This window comes from Euprymna scolopes, chromosome 8, assembly GCF_053919585.1.
Source record: "Euprymna scolopes isolate OS-2025 chromosome 8, ASM5391958v1, whole genome shotgun sequence".
Taxonomy (NCBI): Eukaryota; Metazoa; Mollusca; class Cephalopoda; order Sepiida; family Sepiolidae; genus Euprymna; species Euprymna scolopes.
The window spans coordinates 11715967-11735437 of record NC_136489.1 but is presented as its reverse complement, the minus strand read 5'-3'; the positions used below and the strand labels follow the sequence as shown (position 1 = coordinate 11735437).

Genomic DNA, 19471 nt, shown 5'->3' with positions numbered 1-19471 from the left:
TTGGATGTGTATGTTGAGCAAAAAAATAAAAGTGGTAGTAGGAAGGCAGGCTCGAACCCATACCGCGAAGGAGGAAAAAACGGGAAAATACCTGACATCTTGCTGTTATGACCCCCAACAAACCGAAAGTATCTTACGTTTAAATTAAGGCTAGACAATCGAAACGAGAGGATGACTTTCAAAAATACTGGCGAAAAAAAGCGACCCCCCCTGTAGAAAAGTACCCAGTTTAAGGTGAAGATATTAATGTTTTTAGCCAATTTTTCGATATTTGTTGTCTGCAAGGTCGAACTTTAAAACGATACTGATCTTGGTAAAATCCGTCGCCTCTGTCGAAAGTTTTAGGTAGACATACAAACATACATACATACATTTATATATTGGTAACTAAAGATTTTCGACCCAAACCGATGAAAAAGCTTGCCCTATCTCTGAATACCCTTTTTGTAAAATTTCAAATGTTTAAACCAGAAATTGTCTGAGTAATTTGATAGACACCGCAGAGGTCAATTTTTTTTAAAACTTTGACACCTGTTATGACCCCTTAAAATTTATTGTTTGCGGCTCAAATAAATTTATTAAGTTAAATCCATGTCTAAATAACCTATATCTAAAATTTCAAGTGTTTAGACTCAAACTTGTCAGAAGAGTTTGGTTTGGTAGAGTTCTCAAAGGTCAAATTGTTGAACGTTGACCTCTTAACTGCTAAATTTCTGGCCGAAAACAGATCACAAAGATTTTCCCACATCTCAGTACCCTGTATATCAAATTTTGAGTCTGTAGACTTAAAATTAACAAAGTTATTGCATAGGGAAATGCACACACACACACATATACACAGACACTTTCACTTTTATAGATATACTAACATGGGTGCACGGCATTGCCCGGGTGTTTGGAGGTGTATGCTGACCAAAAAAAAATAAATAAATAAAAACGGTTAATTTTTTACTTTTACCCCTATTATGACCCGTTAAAATTTAGTGTTTTGGGCTCAAATCAAGTTATTAAGTAAGATCCATATCCAAGAAACCGATGTCTAAAATTTCAAATGTTTAGACCCTAAATTGTCGGAGGAGTTTGGTACAGATCTCAAAGGTCAAATCGTTGCACTTTGGCCCTTTAACAGCCAAATTTCTTGCCGAAAACCGATTACATAGATTTTCCCAAATCTCAGTACCTTGTATATCAAATTTCGAGGCTGTAGACTAAAAATTGACAGAGTTATTACGTAGGAAAATGTAGTTTTAAAAAAATTGACTACTGCGGTCTCTACCAAATTACATAAAGGGTATTCAGAGATAGGACAAGTTTTAATCGATTTGAGTCGAAAATTTGAGCTACAAATATATAAATCTATGTATGTATGTTTGCATGTCTGTCGAAAACATTCAACAGAGGCGACGGATTTTCACAAGATCAGTATATTTTGAAGCACGAACCTTCAGACGACAAATATCGAAAAATTTACTAAAAACATTAATATCTTCACCTTAAACTGGGCACTTTTCTACAGGGGGGATCGCTTTTTTCGCCGATATTTTTGAAAGTCATCCTCTCGCTTCGATTGTCTACCCTTAATTTTTAAAAATGTAACTTCCGGTTTGTTGGTGATCGTAACAGCATAGGCGTCAGGTTTTTTTCCCCGTTTTTTTCTCCCTTGCGGTACGAGTTCGAGCCTGCCTTCCTACTACCACTTTTTTTTACCAATACACATCCAAACACCCGGGCAACGCCGGGCTGAAATACTATAATATATATATATATATATATATATATATATATATATATACTCTCCTATAAATTTGTTTTATGCATGTATTTATATTTATTTTATATATATATTATAGCAGGGAGACCCGACGTTGGCAAGGATTTAATGATGATCAACAAATATTCCACACTCCTATATTTTTATTGTCATTCGAAATCCATGAAATCGTCTGGGAGGAAGCTTCTACAAGCCTCTATGCAGTAACTTAGTTCAAAGATGTTATTCTAAATTGCACTCTTGAGGATCTACTGTTGCTTTTATAAAATTATTTTAAACAGCTAACGAAAAAAAAATAACATTAACAATTTACGTGAGGGGGTTGAACCTACAGACCACGTTATGAAAAACAAAACAAGCCGCGCATGCGTGGTCCCCCTCTTGTGCTGTCTGTGCGATGCGATGAAATAATGAAGAAATGATTAACGGGAGAAGTGTAAAGGACCAACGTTGCCTTCACATTTTCCCCAAGTTTCAGAAAAATCTAATGGATTGAGCATAAGTTATGGGGCAACAAGTTTTATTTATTTTTGCAATTTTGGAGCATTTGTAACCCCTTTTGAGCTCCTGGGAATGCCGAGTCGCAGTAAAAACGGGCAAACGATGCAGTTTCACGCCTTAAGACATGTATATTTGAATTCAGCACCATGAAAAACTACTATATAGGTACACATATCAAGTTCTTGAGTAATATGAAAAAAGATCTAAAAAAAAAAAATGCATGTTTTTTAACTTTAAATGTCCCAGAGGTATGCGAACCAGAATTTTGCCAGGTCACCATACTGAATTCATATTAAGAACAATGGCCTCCATATTTTGGCCAAGTTTCAGGAAAATCTAATGGATCAAACGCTATAGGGCAAAAAGTGTCATTTTTTGACATTTTGGGGGCATTTTAACCTCTTTTGAATCCCAGTTGAAATGGATAACGGTGCACTTTCAGGCCTTAACACATGTATATTTGAGTTGATCATCGTGAGAAACCACTATATAGTCAGACATATCAAGTTTTTTTGTTGAGAAATATGAAAAAAGAGCCACAAAAAGGGAGATTTTTTTGTACTTAAAGTCCCTGGGGACGCGAAACAGAATTTTGCCACGGTCACCCATACTGAATTTATATTAAGACCAATGACCATTTTGGCCAAGTTTCAAAAAAGATCTAATAAATTTTCGGCCATTTGGGGGCATTTTTGATCTCTTTTGGGGGAATTTTTGTAAAAAAAATTTTTTATACTGTGCACATTTATTTAATGAAATACAATTTTGGCAAAATTTCAGGAAAAAACTGATGGACAGTTATCTAGCAATAGTCCAGACTAACGGACGCACGGACGCCACTGAAAACATAGGTCCCTCTCTGATAAATCAAGAGACCAAAAAACACGAACATTCTCAAGTCAGAAAATTCTGTGCAGTTAATGAAAAAAAAATTAAGAAATTTACGTGCGGAGTTCGAATCTGCATACCACGTCATGCCAAAAAAAAAAATAAATAAATAAAACAAGAAAAAACAAACAAAAAAAAAACACGCTATCAACTTACCCAGAGTAGGATTTTCACGGCTCGTTGTTCCATCATTGTTTCTACGCGAGAACATGCAAAAAATGGCTTTACCGATGATAGATAAATTTAAAAACGGTTTCGATTATCGATTATCGGGGTATTCTTAGGCAAAACTTTATTAAGATCACTCCCAGACTTATACACTTAAGTTTTGTAAATTGTACAGAAAATCCACTCAGCTGTCTCGGAGTGTATAAGGAACGAACTCGTACACACACAGTTATATATATATATATATATATATATATATATATATATATATATATATATATATATATACTTTTGAAATATCTACTATATATTGGATAATATATAATAATCGATAGATACGAAATCTTCATAAAGGCATTTTACGATCGGTCAACGCCAAGTAGCCTGCTACTATATATATATATATACATACACACACACACTTAGTTTTGCATGCTTTGCTTTCTGCTGACATTTCGAATTATTCTTTAGCACATTACAACATAATTAAGATTAATGTTTCAATAAAAAATAGGACATTTTTGCCAAATTAAGAAAAGTTCTTCATAAATATCTTCCGTTTAATATATAAAAGCATTTCATCAGATAAATTAAAAGGTCAAATCTATAACTTACTTTCTGTCAATTTTAATTTCAAACTTAAATCCTATACGGAAACATTTTTATTTACTTTGATTTGTATTTACTTTTTTTTTGTATTTTAGATTTAGATTTCAAACTGTTTTTTCCTCTCCATTTTCCTACTCCATTAGTTTTGAGATGCTATTATTCTCTTTACGAAACCTTGCAATTCATCATTTACATGAGATGTACACGATTCTATGAATACGAGGCTTTTTTGACATTTCTATTAATTCGTGGTTTTGCAGCGTTTTCTTAAAAGGTTTCATTTAATCAACTGTTAATATGCATAGATATGTTTATGGTATCTATCTTTTACCATCAACACTAATACATAATATATATTTGTGTGTGTGTGTGTAATGCATTTACATAAATTGTAATGAAGAGATATCTCATGCATGGTTCTCAAATATTTACTTAAAAAGTGCTTAATATTCGAGTAGAGCTATGTAGAAAGTAATGTTTATCTCAGTGAAGCCCAGACACTGAATAATGAAAACTTTAAACTGTGGACAGGAATAAAAATTAACCTGGTTGGTTAGCTAGCAAATCGAAGCACTATATGGATATATAAAAAAGAAAGCAACACACATTCCATACATTTTTAGCGCGGTAATCCATTACGAGGATAAAGCTCAGACGATTCTATGTAGTTTAATCAACGTATAATTTAATAATAATAATAATAATAATAATAATAATAATAGTAATAATAATAATAATAATATATTATAAGGTATAGCAAATTAATTAATAGCATGTTATAACAGTAGAATACAAAGTTCATGATATGATCAATGTTTTGAAATCATATTTCAGATTTCAACATCAAATAATGTGTACTAGAAAGAATTCCTTTAGGCGGACTTTATCACAAAATTGATGGGATTTTGAATGCCATGCACGCAAGTCGCAAGTGGTTTGGTCATATACAACATGATATCTTCTGTATAAACTCAATACCACAATGGTGCATGTAGGAAGAAGGAAAAAAATATATGAAGTGTCTTGACTGCTTACATCATGACTGATATTAGCACTATGAATTCTGCCATGTGCCTTCTTGTCGGGACTTCCGGATGAGGCAAGTCGACTGCTGCGAGCATCGTCAAGACTCACTGAGATTGGATTGGAGGAGTTATTGGCGAGAGCACGAAACATCTTGAAAGACGATCGAGAACTAGTCTCCGCAGCTGTTGACACTCTGGACTCGCCAACGAAGGGTCTACGATGCTATACCTGTGGTGGCCCCAACCACTTTTCCAGAGACTGCAAAAGCGGTACAAGGCGCACCCCTAATTATGGAGGACGACAAGTAATACGGTGTCACCAATGCAATAAGCCAGGCCACATAGCGCGGAATTGTCCAGGAAACGGGCAAGGGGAGGACGCCGCAGCGCTAGCACCCTCCCCAACGCGGCATTGAACAAAGCGCTGCCTGCAGTAACAGTTCAAGTTGATGGATGTGAACGTTCAGCGCTGGTTGACACCGGCTGTACCCAAACCCTTCTTCGAAAAGAATATTGCGCCACATGGAAGAAACGAAGGATCCCTGTACTTACTGTCGGCCAAGGCTCATTGGTGTGTTGTGGGGTCAGCGTTGTTCATATCAGCATTGGCAATGGCTCTCCGGTTGCTGTGACGGTGTTAGTGGTCGATGGGGAGCTGCTCGGATATGACCTTCTCCTTGGAATGGACGCTATCACACAGCTAGGCGGAATTACTGTGAACGGCGCCGGTGATGTGAGCTTCTCTCGACCAAACAAACAAATGTGTGCAGCAATCACTCTCGATGAGCCCGACTTCCATGCAGAATACGATAAGGGCACAAACACTTGGACAGCGTCCTGGAAATGGGCAGGCGACCAGCCACCAGTGTCATTGTGGAATCGACTTACAGAGTATCCCCCTCCTGCGTGGCTTAGGGGGCAGTACGAGGCAGAACTTCAAGTGTGGCTGGATAATGGCTGGTTAGTTCCATACCCAGAGGATGAGCTCGGGCCCCCGCGGGGGCTAATTCCCCTGATGGCTGTCAGACAAGATAACAAGCAGAAAGTTCGACCTGTTCTTGATTACCGGGAACTTAATGAATACGTTGACCCACACACTGCGAGGGCTGATGTCTGTGCTCATAAACTGCGGGAGTGGCGGCGGCAGGGTGCGGAAGCAGCCATACTGGACTTGCAAAGAGTGTACTTGCAAATATGTGTTGAGAAATCGCTGTGGCCGTTCCAGACGGTGGTGATCAAAGGAACTCGCTATTGCTTGACCAGGCTAGGATTCGGCCTGAATGTAGCCCCTAACATCATGACAGCAATCATGCAGGCGATCCGGCGTCAAGATGAAGCGGTGCAACATGCGACATCGTCGTATATAGACGACATTTTTGTCAATGAGAGCCTCCTGTCTGCCCAGGCGGTCAAAGAACACTTCGAGCAATTCGGATTGTCGTGCAAGAAGCCGGAGCGGCTACAGGACGGGGCGAAAGTGCTCGGACTGCAGGTGAGCGGAAGTGCAGATGGCCTTCAATGGGGAAGGAGTGGTGAAATCCCGGAAATCCCATCTACCATCACACGTTGGAGCACGTTTTCCATTTGCGGAAAATTGGTGGGTCACTTCCCTGTGTGTGGGTGGCTCTGAGTGGCTGTAGCGGCCATAAAGCGATGGGCAACTTCTATGTCAACTGGATGGGACGATGAGGTGCATGATCCTGCCCTGCGAAGCATGCTGGTGGAAGTTGTGGCCAGAGTGACTAATGATGACCCTGTACGGGGGAGCTGGTGCGTCGATGGGAGTGAATTTACAGTTTGGGTAGACGCCAGCTCATTTGCCCTTGGCGTTGCTCTGCCGGTCAACGGAAGGATAATAGAAGATGCCTGCTGGCTTCGGCCGGAGAATGACGCCAAGCATATAAACCTAGCTGAACTCGATGCTACACTGAAAGGAGTCAATTGAATTGAACTGCATGGAGAGCAGCCAGGAAACTTTGCCTGGTGTGGCCACTCTAAAGTCAGTGCCACATCCAGCACCTTAAATACGAAAATCATATGATGATGATGATGATAGGTTAAAATTTTACGAAGCCTGATTACAAAATCATATGATGATGATGATGATGATGATAGGTTAAAATTTTACGAAGCATGGTTACAAAGTATGGATTTTGTCATACACGTTGTACTTAGAGTTGCCAGGTCGTAAAATACGGATAAATATTATACTTTAATTCATACAGAAACCGAGACATGTGTATGCATGTATTGTGTTTTTTTTCTAAACAGTTGACTTCTTATAATAAAAAAAAATATTCGGGCTGGGATCGTTATCGAAACCTCAAGAGAACGAGTCAAGTACAATAACCATTAGATCAGCGTGATACGATATTTGATAAGTGTCTCGAACCTATTTATTCCTAGCAAAAATTAATCTGTTATGTGAACCATTCACGCACACACATTCATGAAACAGCAAACATATAAATATCTCACGACCCCACGTACCAATTTTTCAAGTTTGACCACTTAGCACGCTTTTTTCCCCGAGTGAAAACCGATTGAAAAGTTTTCCACATGTGTGAATATCCTACATACAAATTTCAAATCTGTAGATCCAAAAGTTGTTGAGTATATAGGTTGAGAATTGTCCTCACACACATATTCTCACTTTTATTGATAAATAGATAATATATGAGCTCTGATGACCTTAGTCCTAATTATTGAGCTAAATTTAATCTGCACTATCCACTTATGTACTCGAGTTTTGGATGTTTCATGTTTTTATATTTATATAATCTAAGTGAGTTTTTGTTATCTCCTCCTTACGATATAATTAAGTTAAAATAAACTTGATCCTTTTACAGTATATATATATATATATATATATATATATATATGGCAAGTGCTCGTCTGAGCTCCAATCTCTGGTTTTCGACAATATATATATATATAAATATATATATATAAATATATATATATATATATATATATATATATATAAGGGTTACTAAAGAAAAAAAACACAGACACGGCTATGTGTTAGAAAGGTAAATTATAGTGAAACAGAACAGAATATACAAAGTACAACAATCCTGGCACGTACCGCCAAGATGGCGTACTATGAAGTACACATACCACACCGATAGTCATGCATCTCGGCCTGTTTATGCAGTTCGGAAGAGTTCATCTATTGTGCAGGAGTGATTTCCTAAAACACTCACCTCCCAAGCATTTTTATACCGCAAAAACTTGTTTATATATTTTCCACTGGGTTATTACTGAGTACGCGATGAATTTTCATTCCTTTCAATCATCGCTGTAATGGTTGAAGTTAGTCTAGATCGAACGTCCTTAAAAATGGTGTCAGTCGGTTCTTCTTTTACGATTAATGTGTATCTAGTGATGTCTGAGTGACGTTTTATTTGGTTTTGGTGGCGTCTTATGATATATGAAAAATCCAATATCGACAATCTTTTACAATTTGATTTAAGTTCTGCGTTTCATTAGTAATATCATTCATTAATTTCTAAATGACACTCCCATTTCCCTTGCGTTAATTTCGTATTGCTATGTTTATACAAAGAAATTAAAATGTTAGAAGTTAGTAAAGTCGAAAAATCTTCGTATTTTTCAATTTTACTTGTTGCCTGGGTTAATATTGGTTTTTGCTTCTATCTAAACGTCGAAGCGATTATCATTGGCATTAAAACAAAAACGCTTTTGAATGCAACTCTGTTGGTGACACTTTTATTTTCTGCTTATTTTATCTTAGTTATTTCTTGACGATTTCCGAATTATCTGAGTTATTCTTTTTACTGTCTTCTTTGATTTGCTGTAGGCAATTCATTTGAAAAGTTGTTTTTCATAAACAGCTTAATTTCGAAGAGATTTCGTACGGTGTCGTTTTATGAGTATGTCTAGTGATACATAATATAGCCGATATCGCCAATCCTTTTTAATTTGATTTAAAGTCTGCGTTTCTTTAATATTACTGTACATTAGTTTCTGAATGACATACCACTTGCGTTGCGCAAGTTCAACTTATTTAGTATTTCCATATTTATACACACAAACTGAAATTTTAGAAGTTGGTAAAGTCGAACCATTTCCAATCCTGGTCGGGTGAATATTTGTTTTTTCCTAAACGCTTTAAGTTTTTTGTTTTTTTTTTACAGAGGCATCGTGTCTTATCAAGGCCAAGAGGCCACTCTAGGATAACGATTTAAGAGTATACAGTAGACAATTGGACAATATAGCAATCGCTAGTAATGGAAATTCGGTAAATTTGTTAACTTATATGTTTGGCAAGAGGGTACCCTAGATTGGAGCTCAGTCGAGCACTTGCCATGAAAATAACGATAAAGCAGAGACAAACACGCAACATCTCTTTTGTGAGAAAGAGGTTGCAGGGAAGAGAAAAGGACATCCCCTACAAGGCTACGAAGTCTATTTTAAACTATATCAAGGCAGGATAAGTCCTTTCTAGCAGCTCCTGTCCAGATGTGGCAACAGTACTCCATCCTTGGATGTATCTGTCTCTTATATAGATAGAGAATTGCATCAGCTGTGAGATATCTACTGGATCGATAGAAGAGTCCCACTACTTTTTCAGAGGCCTTGGCAACAGGTTTAATGTATGTGTTCCATTTAAGATCAGGAGAAGCTTGTCGAAACTCCCCAAGACGAGAGTCATTCATTTCAATTAATGCCAGATGGGGATCAGAGCGTTGATGATGTAAAGACAAAGGCTTGGTTTTAGATGCATTAAAAGTAACAAGCCATCTCTTTGCCCATTGTACCACTTGCTCAAGATCAGAGGAGAGAGAATTTACGGGCTTAGATGTGCTACCATAGATAGTAGTGTCATCAGCATAAATATCTACGAATGATGTAAAGATGTGATTTGAAAGATCATTAATGTAGATTAGGAAGAGGCCCAGGATGGACCTCTGAGGGATTCCAGCATTAATACTGTGAGCTTCCGATTTTTGCCCATCAACCACTACTTTTATGAACATATCAGAGAGGAATGATTACCTTTATGCCATACTCTATCAAATACCTTTGATATGTCAAGAGCAATTGCCCTAGAAAGGTAGCCTCCATCGAGAGATTCGCTAATCCTATGAGATATAACGTTAAGCGTATCTGCTGTAGATCTAGCAGAACGGAAACCATATTGCATGCCACTAAGAAGGTTATTTTTGCTGAGTTGTTTGATTACTTCTCTATTTAACACAAATTCCAGCAACTTACTTATGACGCACAGGAGACTTATTTGTCTGTACTGAGAGGGAGATGAACGATCACTTGAATTCTTTAATTCAGGGCATACTGATGAGATTTTCCAAAGTGATGGGAAGCAATTCTCCTTAAGACAACGTTTAAATAGTTTTGTAAGTACGAGTGCTAGTTCTGGTTGAAGATTTTTGAGTACTATAATTGGAATACCGTCAGAACCGGTTGCTTTACTAGAATCAAGGTTTTTGATTAGCTTGGCAACATCACATACAGATATTTGTATATCACATAGCGTGTTTTCTGATGCAGGAGGAAATATTGGAAGTTGGCGGCCTTGGTCGCAAAGAGTAGAATTAGATGCAAAGTTTTTGGCAAAGAGTTTGGCTTTGTCTGATGCTGACGAGATTACCTCAGGTCGATTTATGATAGTTGGGATACAGCCCACACTTCTGTTCAGGATTCTGTTTGCTATTTGCTAAAACAGGTGAGTACCAAGCCGCTGCAGAGCTACTTTGGACTTGGACTGAGCATACAACTCTCTCGCGTTCTTTATTACTTTTTTACAGTGGTTGGTGGCAGTCCTGAGAGCAGCTTTAGTCTTAGTGCATCTATTACGTTGGAAGCATGGAAAAAGTGATTTCTGCGCGCAATGGCAGCAGCACGCTCTGGAGAGAACCACGGCTGGCTGTTAGGTTTTTACAGGAAAATGTTCGAGGGTATGAAACGGACTATACCTACAATTAACAATTCCATCAGGTCTGATACTATAGAGGACACAATGTTTTTAAACATGGAACGCAGAGGTAGATCTGATATAAATTGGATTTAAAAGTAATTCTCGTTTGTGTTTAAACAAAACTTTTTTATGTAACTCTGTGATGCTTTTATTTTCTGCTTATATTTCAATTGTTGCTTCATTGTTTCCTGGCGATTTTCAAATTATCTGAGTTATTCTTTTTACTACTTTTCTTAATTTGCTGCATGCATTTGGGTGTTTTTCATAAATAGCTTGATTTCAAAAGGTACGGTACATTTTCGTTTCTTGCAGTTTCTTCAGCTTAAATATTTTCTGATTAAAAAATCCTGGCTGATAAATTCCAAAGTATAGAACTGTTCATCCAGTTGAATCCGTATAGGGTTGCAGATATTTTAGAACGTACGCCTTCGTTTTAATAGTCCCGTTCAAATTTTTACTGGTAAAAAGAATTCTGCAATACAATTAACCTTATTGCTAGTTACCGTGTGGGTTGACATTCAGAGTTTTCTATAAGGTCAGATTTTTAAATTTCATCCAAGTATGTAAATATACAATTGAAAGGTTTGACCCAGTGCCCAACTGTAATGACACGATTTTGTCAATTTTGCGTAAATTTTCGTCATGCCTTTCGCTAGATTTTTTTCTGTCTGACTATTTTTAATTTGCGTCAAATTCTACAAAGAGACATATTGTTACAAAGCTTGTCACAATTTTGTCAACTTTTATTCTGAAACGAGCATAATATTTCCCACTGCAGTTCGCCGCATTCGTAACATGGTCTTGCATTCGTAACATGGTCTTGCATTCGTTACATGGTCTTGCATTTGTAACATGGTCTTGCATTCGTAACATGGTCTTGCATTCGTAACATGGTCTTGCATTCGTTACATGGTTTTGCATTCGTAACATGGTCTTGCATTCGTAACATGGTCTTGCATTCGTAACATTGTCTTGGGGGTAATCTGTTTTTGAATGATGCGCTCGTTTTCAAAATGTTTGCAGCCATATTGTTTTTTTCGTTTTAGAAAAGTGATTATTTGCTTTATATTTAGACTGTGACTGGACATATTCGTTTACTCATTTCTAGATAATGTTAGATAAACATATTACTTTTCTTACGTATGATTCGTTAGATTCGTCTATATTTTTAGAATCGATTCTAATGCTTATAAACTTTTAGGAATTTTCTGTAGAGTGAGATTTGGGTTCACTTTTAGATTTTGTTAATACGCTCCATCTAATCTCCGCATTTTTTTTTGCCAGCAAAATCTCTTAAGCAAAAATGCGAAATTTAAAATATTTGTCAATAATTCTTCTGGCCTAATATCTTCGACATTCCACATAGCAAAATTAAAACATCATTTTTTATAAAACAAAGATGTATTAAGAATGGAGTGTTCAGTTTCCGCGAATTACACATCCATAGGTATTTATGTAGAATGTAGCCTACAAACTTACTGTGTTCAGCAGTTTCTAGCTTTCGTAATAGCCGACTTTTTTTTACATCTGGCCAATCTTCGCAATCGACGCTAAAAAGATCTTCATACATCTTAAACTATGCATTGAACGATTGGTATTGATGTCGGACATAAACGTCTCCATGGGTTTCTATATCGTTTTTTGTTTATATATATATATATATATATATATATATATATATATATATATATATAATTTCATTTGCAGCGTTTACTTCGCGCTCAATATAAGAGTAGAGTTAGATGCTAAGTCATGATTATATGTATATTTAGAGAGCATTTTTTAAAGCTTATTTCCTTAAATAATATATTTTTTTCTATTAATTCTATTTTTGAGTACTTTCCTCTCCTTTTGGATTCATCGTCAGGGATAGTTTAATCTGAATATATATATATATATATATATATATATATATATATATATATATATATATATATATGAATAGAAAGTGGGAGAGATTATATATAATACCGTATTATATTGATTTTACTATTACTATATTTGGGTGAATGAATAAAGTTTGGATTTTTATATTATAGATATTTTGTCGATGGGGTATTTTTCTGATTATTATATATAAAGTGATTTTTCCGTGTTTTGTTTTTTACATGCTGTACCTTCATCTTTCTTCCTATTTGTAATATTGTTTTTTCTTTTCAATAAATAATCATCAGCCCACAACACCCCCTCCTCAAATATATATTTTAGTTGCTCCGTTGCGAAATGTGGGTAAGACACAATGGGATATATTAGCCCGGTGATAAGCGTAAATATTATATATTAATTTATGAAAATACTTATTGTAGAGATAATTTTCTACCGATTATTATTATATTGACGCTAATACATAATAGCGGCAACAAAACTAATATATATATATATATATATATATATATATATATATATATATCTGTTTTTATTTTTTTATTACCGTTTTATCTGTTTGGTTACATATGTTTCTGAAGTTGGACCATGTTTATGATCTAACAACCTCGTCAGACCGTACAGAAAACCGTTTTCTGTAAGGTCTTATAAGGCTGTTTTATCGTAAACATGGTCCAACATCCGAAACATATGTACCCAAACAGATAAAACAGCAATAAAAAAATAAACCCCCCCACACACTAACATTACATATATATATATATATATATATATATATATATATATATATACTTTTGAAATATCTACTATGACATGAGTGCTCCTAGCTAGAATTGATACAAAAACATACACCTCTCCACTTTCAATCTTCAGCCTCTGAGCCATGCTTATATATATATATATATATATATATATATATATATATATATATAATTCGCCTATCATCCTTTTTTAAAAGATGGAATCGCCCGATTGTCAAAGACAAGATTCAAGCAAGCCCGGTCGGACGGTCCACAGATATATCTATAATTATATCCTAATAGATTATCTATTCATGCGCTAGCAATCAATCGGGACTCATAGAATGGACATTTTAGTATTGCATTGCAGAAAAAGATTATGAATCTTATTTAAAGGTTCTATTGATGACATTAGTTTTGTGTCATTTTATAACTAGGAATAATATTTGAGTTATGTTGAAAAAGAATGATAGTGATGAGAATGATCGTAATCAAAATTGCAATGAAAGACTTTTCTTATGGAAATGAATGGTTTATTATTTAATTATTAATAATAGACAGTTTCCTTGGTCAGCATTCAGAAATCTCGAAAGATACTGTAAATGCGCTAAAAACACAGTAATTAAAAAATATTGGACAGGTTTTGATCCACTATGTCTTCTTCGTACATAGCAAATGACAAATGCTTGTTTTATCTTTTTCAAATTTATGTAATTGGATTGAATTGTAGTTGTTACAAATCGATGGCCTAACATATTTCTTCTTCAGATGTTTGTTCAACTCTGATCTTATATCGTACAACGAGATCAGTTTCGCAGTGAATATTTTCTTAAGTATATTTATCTATTTTTCTGTCTTCCAGTTTCTTCCTGAAATGGATTCATCCAGAATGAAAACTGATGTTCCTGTTGGGTATACACTGCCAAAATCGTCGGAACTCAAATTTGCAGAAGAAAACTTCCAGGAAATGGCCGTTTACTTGACCTCTTCAGAAAAGACAAACGTGGGAGAAGCGGAGGAAAATAAGCGGAACGAACCCGAGCAGTCAAAGAAAAACAACTATGACCGAACAGATCTGACCAACTATAATCTTCTGATCGAAAGATGCAAGTCGGATTCTCAAGAGAAAAAAGCGTTTCTCACTGAAATTCAGCCTCAAATGCTTTCCCAAAACTATAACGAGAAAACGGAAATTAAACCAGATATTAAAACTGAAAATAAATCACGTTCCTATAATGAGGAAGGAAAACGTCGATGCATAATAATACCCGATAGCAGAAAATATAAAGATCTGGTAAATCCGCTTGTGAAACTAGTAAGAGATTCACCAAAGAAGACTGATAGAGTGCAAGGTAAAATTAGTTTTCATAAATTAGAGAAAGAGAACTTTCTTAAAGAGGATAAATTTAGTGGGTGTTTTGATAAGCTTCTATAACGTTATGCTGACGTCCTTCCCAATAAAGATAATTAGGCTTTATCCTGATAAGTATTATGAAACCGGGTTAATTCTGAGAAGCTATATAATCCATCCCACATTAAATGAAGACATAGAAATTCATTTGGTTATGAAATTCTTTTTTATTCCAAGTTATAATCATTTCTACATTGATATATAGTCATTTCTATATTAATATATAATCATTTCTATATTAATATATAGTCATTTCTATATTAATATATAGTCATTTCTATATTGATATATAATCATTTCTATATTGATATATAATCATTTCTATATTGATATATAATCATTTCTATATTGATATATAATCATTTCTATATTAATATATAATCATTTCTATATTGATATAACATATAATCATTTCTATATTGATATAACATATAATCATATCAACTAATTACATTTAGACTATTGCACCTAAGAATCTGAAATTTTGTAGAAATTATCCACTACATTATCAATTTTGAAATAGAATATATATTCAAATTTATAATTATATCGATACTAATAATAAATATCAACGTGACTATTTCAACTATTATATATATATATATATATATATATATATATATATATATATATAATTATGAGTATTTATTTTACCTTGTGTTGCATACCCTCGAATTAAGGGTGCATAAACATTATACATTTGTACATCTTTGATCGTAACACGGCCTAAGTTATGGGTGTCGATGACAGTTTCACTTTAAAGAGTTTCTTTGTGACAAAACAAAGATAAAAACAGGGTGTAAGAGAGAGAGAGAGAGAGGGGGAGAGAGAGAGAGAAAGTGGATTGGAGTGAGTGAAACCACTTACATATTAAGATAGGTTGACTTTTAGCCACCTATGCACACCGTCCCCACTACCTATTAAACTATATCCGATGGTGAGGCCCAAGTTTGCGGGCTTTGGGGGTGTGTGGATCCATCCCTTAATTGCCATTGCTCCCAGGTTCACTCTGATTAAGAGAGATAGTACATGTTAGGGTCCCAACTATGGGTTAAATAGAAACCGACTCGAAAACAAAAAAACAAATATATTCTATTAAAAATTTTTTCTTTAGAATCACTGGATTCAGTATTAAATAACCCGAAAAGGGTTGATATGCCGTAAAACAAAAACAACCCACCAACCTATCTAAGTCTTGTCAGGAAAACAACTTTTCGCATCCCTTTGCCTCTGCTGACATAGGCCAAAGAAGAAGTTGTATGATTTTCAACTTCCATTTTTAGGCCCTCCCTCCATTTTGCAAGCTCTTCTCTCAAGTTCTCATTCGTTTTACTTGATTTCATTTGAAAATTCATAAACTGTGAGAAATCTGTTGAAAATACGAGATAACTTGAATGCCAACTAGACGCTGTCCTCGAGTGTAAAAAGTCTTCCCTTTTACACGGGCAATGAGGATACATTCCCCTACAAGTCGTCCCTGGCAGAACTCGGATACGAGTACATATTTTTGCTCATTAGGATTGATCCAGCCCCAGCAACAAAGTGTTTTAGGTGATCCATGCGGTGCAACTTTGTGTCACACAGACTTCAGATGTCACCATCCGCTTCAACAAACATGTGCTGGATATGCAGGTTCATGTAGAGTACTGCCTTGTCACCTACACGGCAGGTGAGTTTATTCAAAGGTACATCTCTCCCAATGAATTAAACGCGCCCCCAGATATCAACCTGGAAATTTCTATGATTCAGCGTGATATATACAGCACCTAGCTTTCCAAAATGGTCACCCCTCTGGTACTGACCAGGCTCATAGTTGCTTAACTTTGGTGATCTGATGAAAACCGGTGTGTCAACGTGATTGTCATGTATATAAATTAAATTAAATTTCCCTACAAGTAAACCCTGACTAATAGCAGGAAGCTAGACACACCATTAGATGAATACTTGTTCCGGAATCCAGCAAAACCAAGAGACCACAACAAAGATATACTATAACATATTTAAATGGTCAATTAAGGAGAATAAAATTATGGTCTTAACTTCTTTACTAACTCAGTGTTTGAGATGTAAATGAGTACTTTAATAGAATATTCGAATATCAATGTCTCTCATATAAAAATCAAATGTTAATTCAAGGATTTCTGAGAAGTCCGACTGAAATAAAATGAAACGAAAAAAATTCGAACCATTTCTGCTGCATAGCTAAAAATAAGTCTCTTTAATTCTATATAAAAGTAAAAAAGATGTAATATTTTGCCATTTAATTTACATATATGTTTTTGGTGTGTACAGACAGAGGTACGTAAATTATATGGCAATACTTAAAAAAGTACTCTTTTTTAAACGCAACTGAGATATTAAGAACTATTAGAGAGTAGTTGAATCAACAGAGCAAAGTGAAGGACATATATTAACAGTAAAAAGATGATTTGTTAAATTAATTATAGATTACAGTTAATTAGAACAATTAGAATACAGTTATTTTATATATAACGCAATTCCAGTACTAAAGTATATTTTATCATGTATATTGCAGTATTAAAGAATATAGGGAAAGTTTTAGGGAAAGAAACGTTTATAACTCACGTTTCATATAATCATAAATGACACAGTTTCTACTTACTACAACTTAGGAACAATTACTTAAATGGTTCATCCTCATGTTTTTTTGATATGAAGAAACGTGAGGTGATACTGAGTATATTGTTACATTTGATATGGATTAGAATTAAGACGTAGGTAAATTTGAATGGGTTTTCATCATTTTAAGACGGAGTATTATTAGAATTACCGTTCTCATCTTGAGTGTTAGTTGTGCAAAATTTCGGCCGATGTAACCTTAGACCTTCTTTAGGTGAGTCTTTTTGAACTCGGGACTCTTTCTGTTAAACTACTCTATGCTTTTTGCCACCGGTCTTTATGGAGGTTGAAGATTCAATCCTCAGTGTGGGATGATACTAATAATACAACTGCAAATTACTCACGATTTCTACCCGATCATGACTGACGGAACTATAATGTAGCTAGAAATCTTGTGGAGTAGATCTTCATGCCAAACCTTATCAAAGGTATTTTATATTTCAAGAGAAATTGGCTTAGAAAGGAAGCCTCCGTCAGAAGCTTCATTACTCCTATGAGATATAATAGTTAACACATCTGTTGTAAATCTAGCAGAACGTAAACCATGTTTTATGTCACTGGGGATATTATTTTTACTGAAATGTCTGACTACTTCTATATTTAATATGGATTCCAGCAACTAGCTCATTACACACAGTCGACTGATTCGTAGTACTGAGAGGGAAATGACCGATCACCTGAATTTTTAAATACTGATTGGGTTTTACAGGGAGTTGGGAAGCATTTCTCTTTAAGACTACACTTAAACTGCTTTGTAAATATGGAAACTAGTTCTGGTTGACGCCTTATTCATCTCTATGATAGGAATGCCATCAGAGCCAGTTGTTTTACTGGAATAAAGTTTTTAATTAGCTTGTCAATATAATGCACAGATATTTGTATGTTGCATAGTGTGTTTTCAGGCACAGAATGAAATACGGAAGGTTTGCGGACCTGATCACATAGTGTAGAATGTGCTGCAAAATTCTTCCCAACGAGTTAGGCTTTGTCCTATGCTGACGTCTTAGTTGATATTTGGAATAGAGTGCATGCTTCTATTCAGGACCCTGTTTGTTATTCGCCAAAATTGGTGGGAACCAAGCCGCTCCTCAGCTACTTTTAACTTAAGGGACTTACCATTACAACTATCTCGCATTCTTTAATTACTCTTTTACAGTGGCTGCTGGCAGTCCTGAAAGCGGCTTTAGTCTCAAGACATCTATTTCGTTGAAGGCAACGAAAAAGTGATTTCTGTACACAATTACAGCAGCACATTCTAGAGAGAACCACGACTGGCTGTTAGGTTTTTGCTGGAATTTTTTGGAGGGTATGGAACTGTCAATACTGACAATCAACCATTCCATCGTGTCTGATACTATATAGGGCACATTGTTTTTAAACATGGAACGCAGAGATATATCTGATCTAAATGTACTGAAGCTATCTCAGTTGGCTATAGAGTATCGATATACTGTACGATGGAGGGACATGTCTGGGGACTTATTACACTTTGTGTTTATCTTAAGTGAGACAACCGAGTGGTCGGAAGATCGCAGTGGAGACAGAACGGGGTTATGGTGTAAAATATCCGAGTGGACAAGTTAACTAGTGTACGTTTTAGCCAGTACATATATTGGTGATCATGAGACAGGGAATTTAGTAAACAAGAAACCAAGTGATGAATAAGAAGCCAGTATCGTTAGAATTGAAGTCTATGATAAGATCAGACAGATATGATGCGAAGCTGTATTAGAAGTCTTTGTCTAACGCAAAGCAACAAAACTTTTTGACTAAAACGTCAAACAGAGGTTCGCTAGTCACAAGTTTAGTCGAGTAGAGTTCGTTGTTCACAACACGAGATACACGCCGACGTTCTCTATTCGCATGTCTTAA

General features: G+C 35.5%; 1 protein-coding gene across 1 annotated transcript in view; it reads left to right on the top strand.

Moving 5' to 3' along the window:
- LOC145283491 (HEAT repeat-containing protein 4-like) overlaps window positions 1-15110 on the top strand; it is a 2203577-nt gene extending 2188467 nt beyond the window's left edge. The window contains exon 15 of the mRNA XM_080132316.1: window positions 14411-15110. Coding sequence (XP_079988442.1) covers window positions 14411-14983 — 573 coding nt within the window. The 3' untranslated portion in view covers window positions 14984-15110. The remainder of the gene's footprint in view (window positions 1-14410) is intronic.
- Window positions 15111-19471: the final 4361 nt, after the last annotated feature.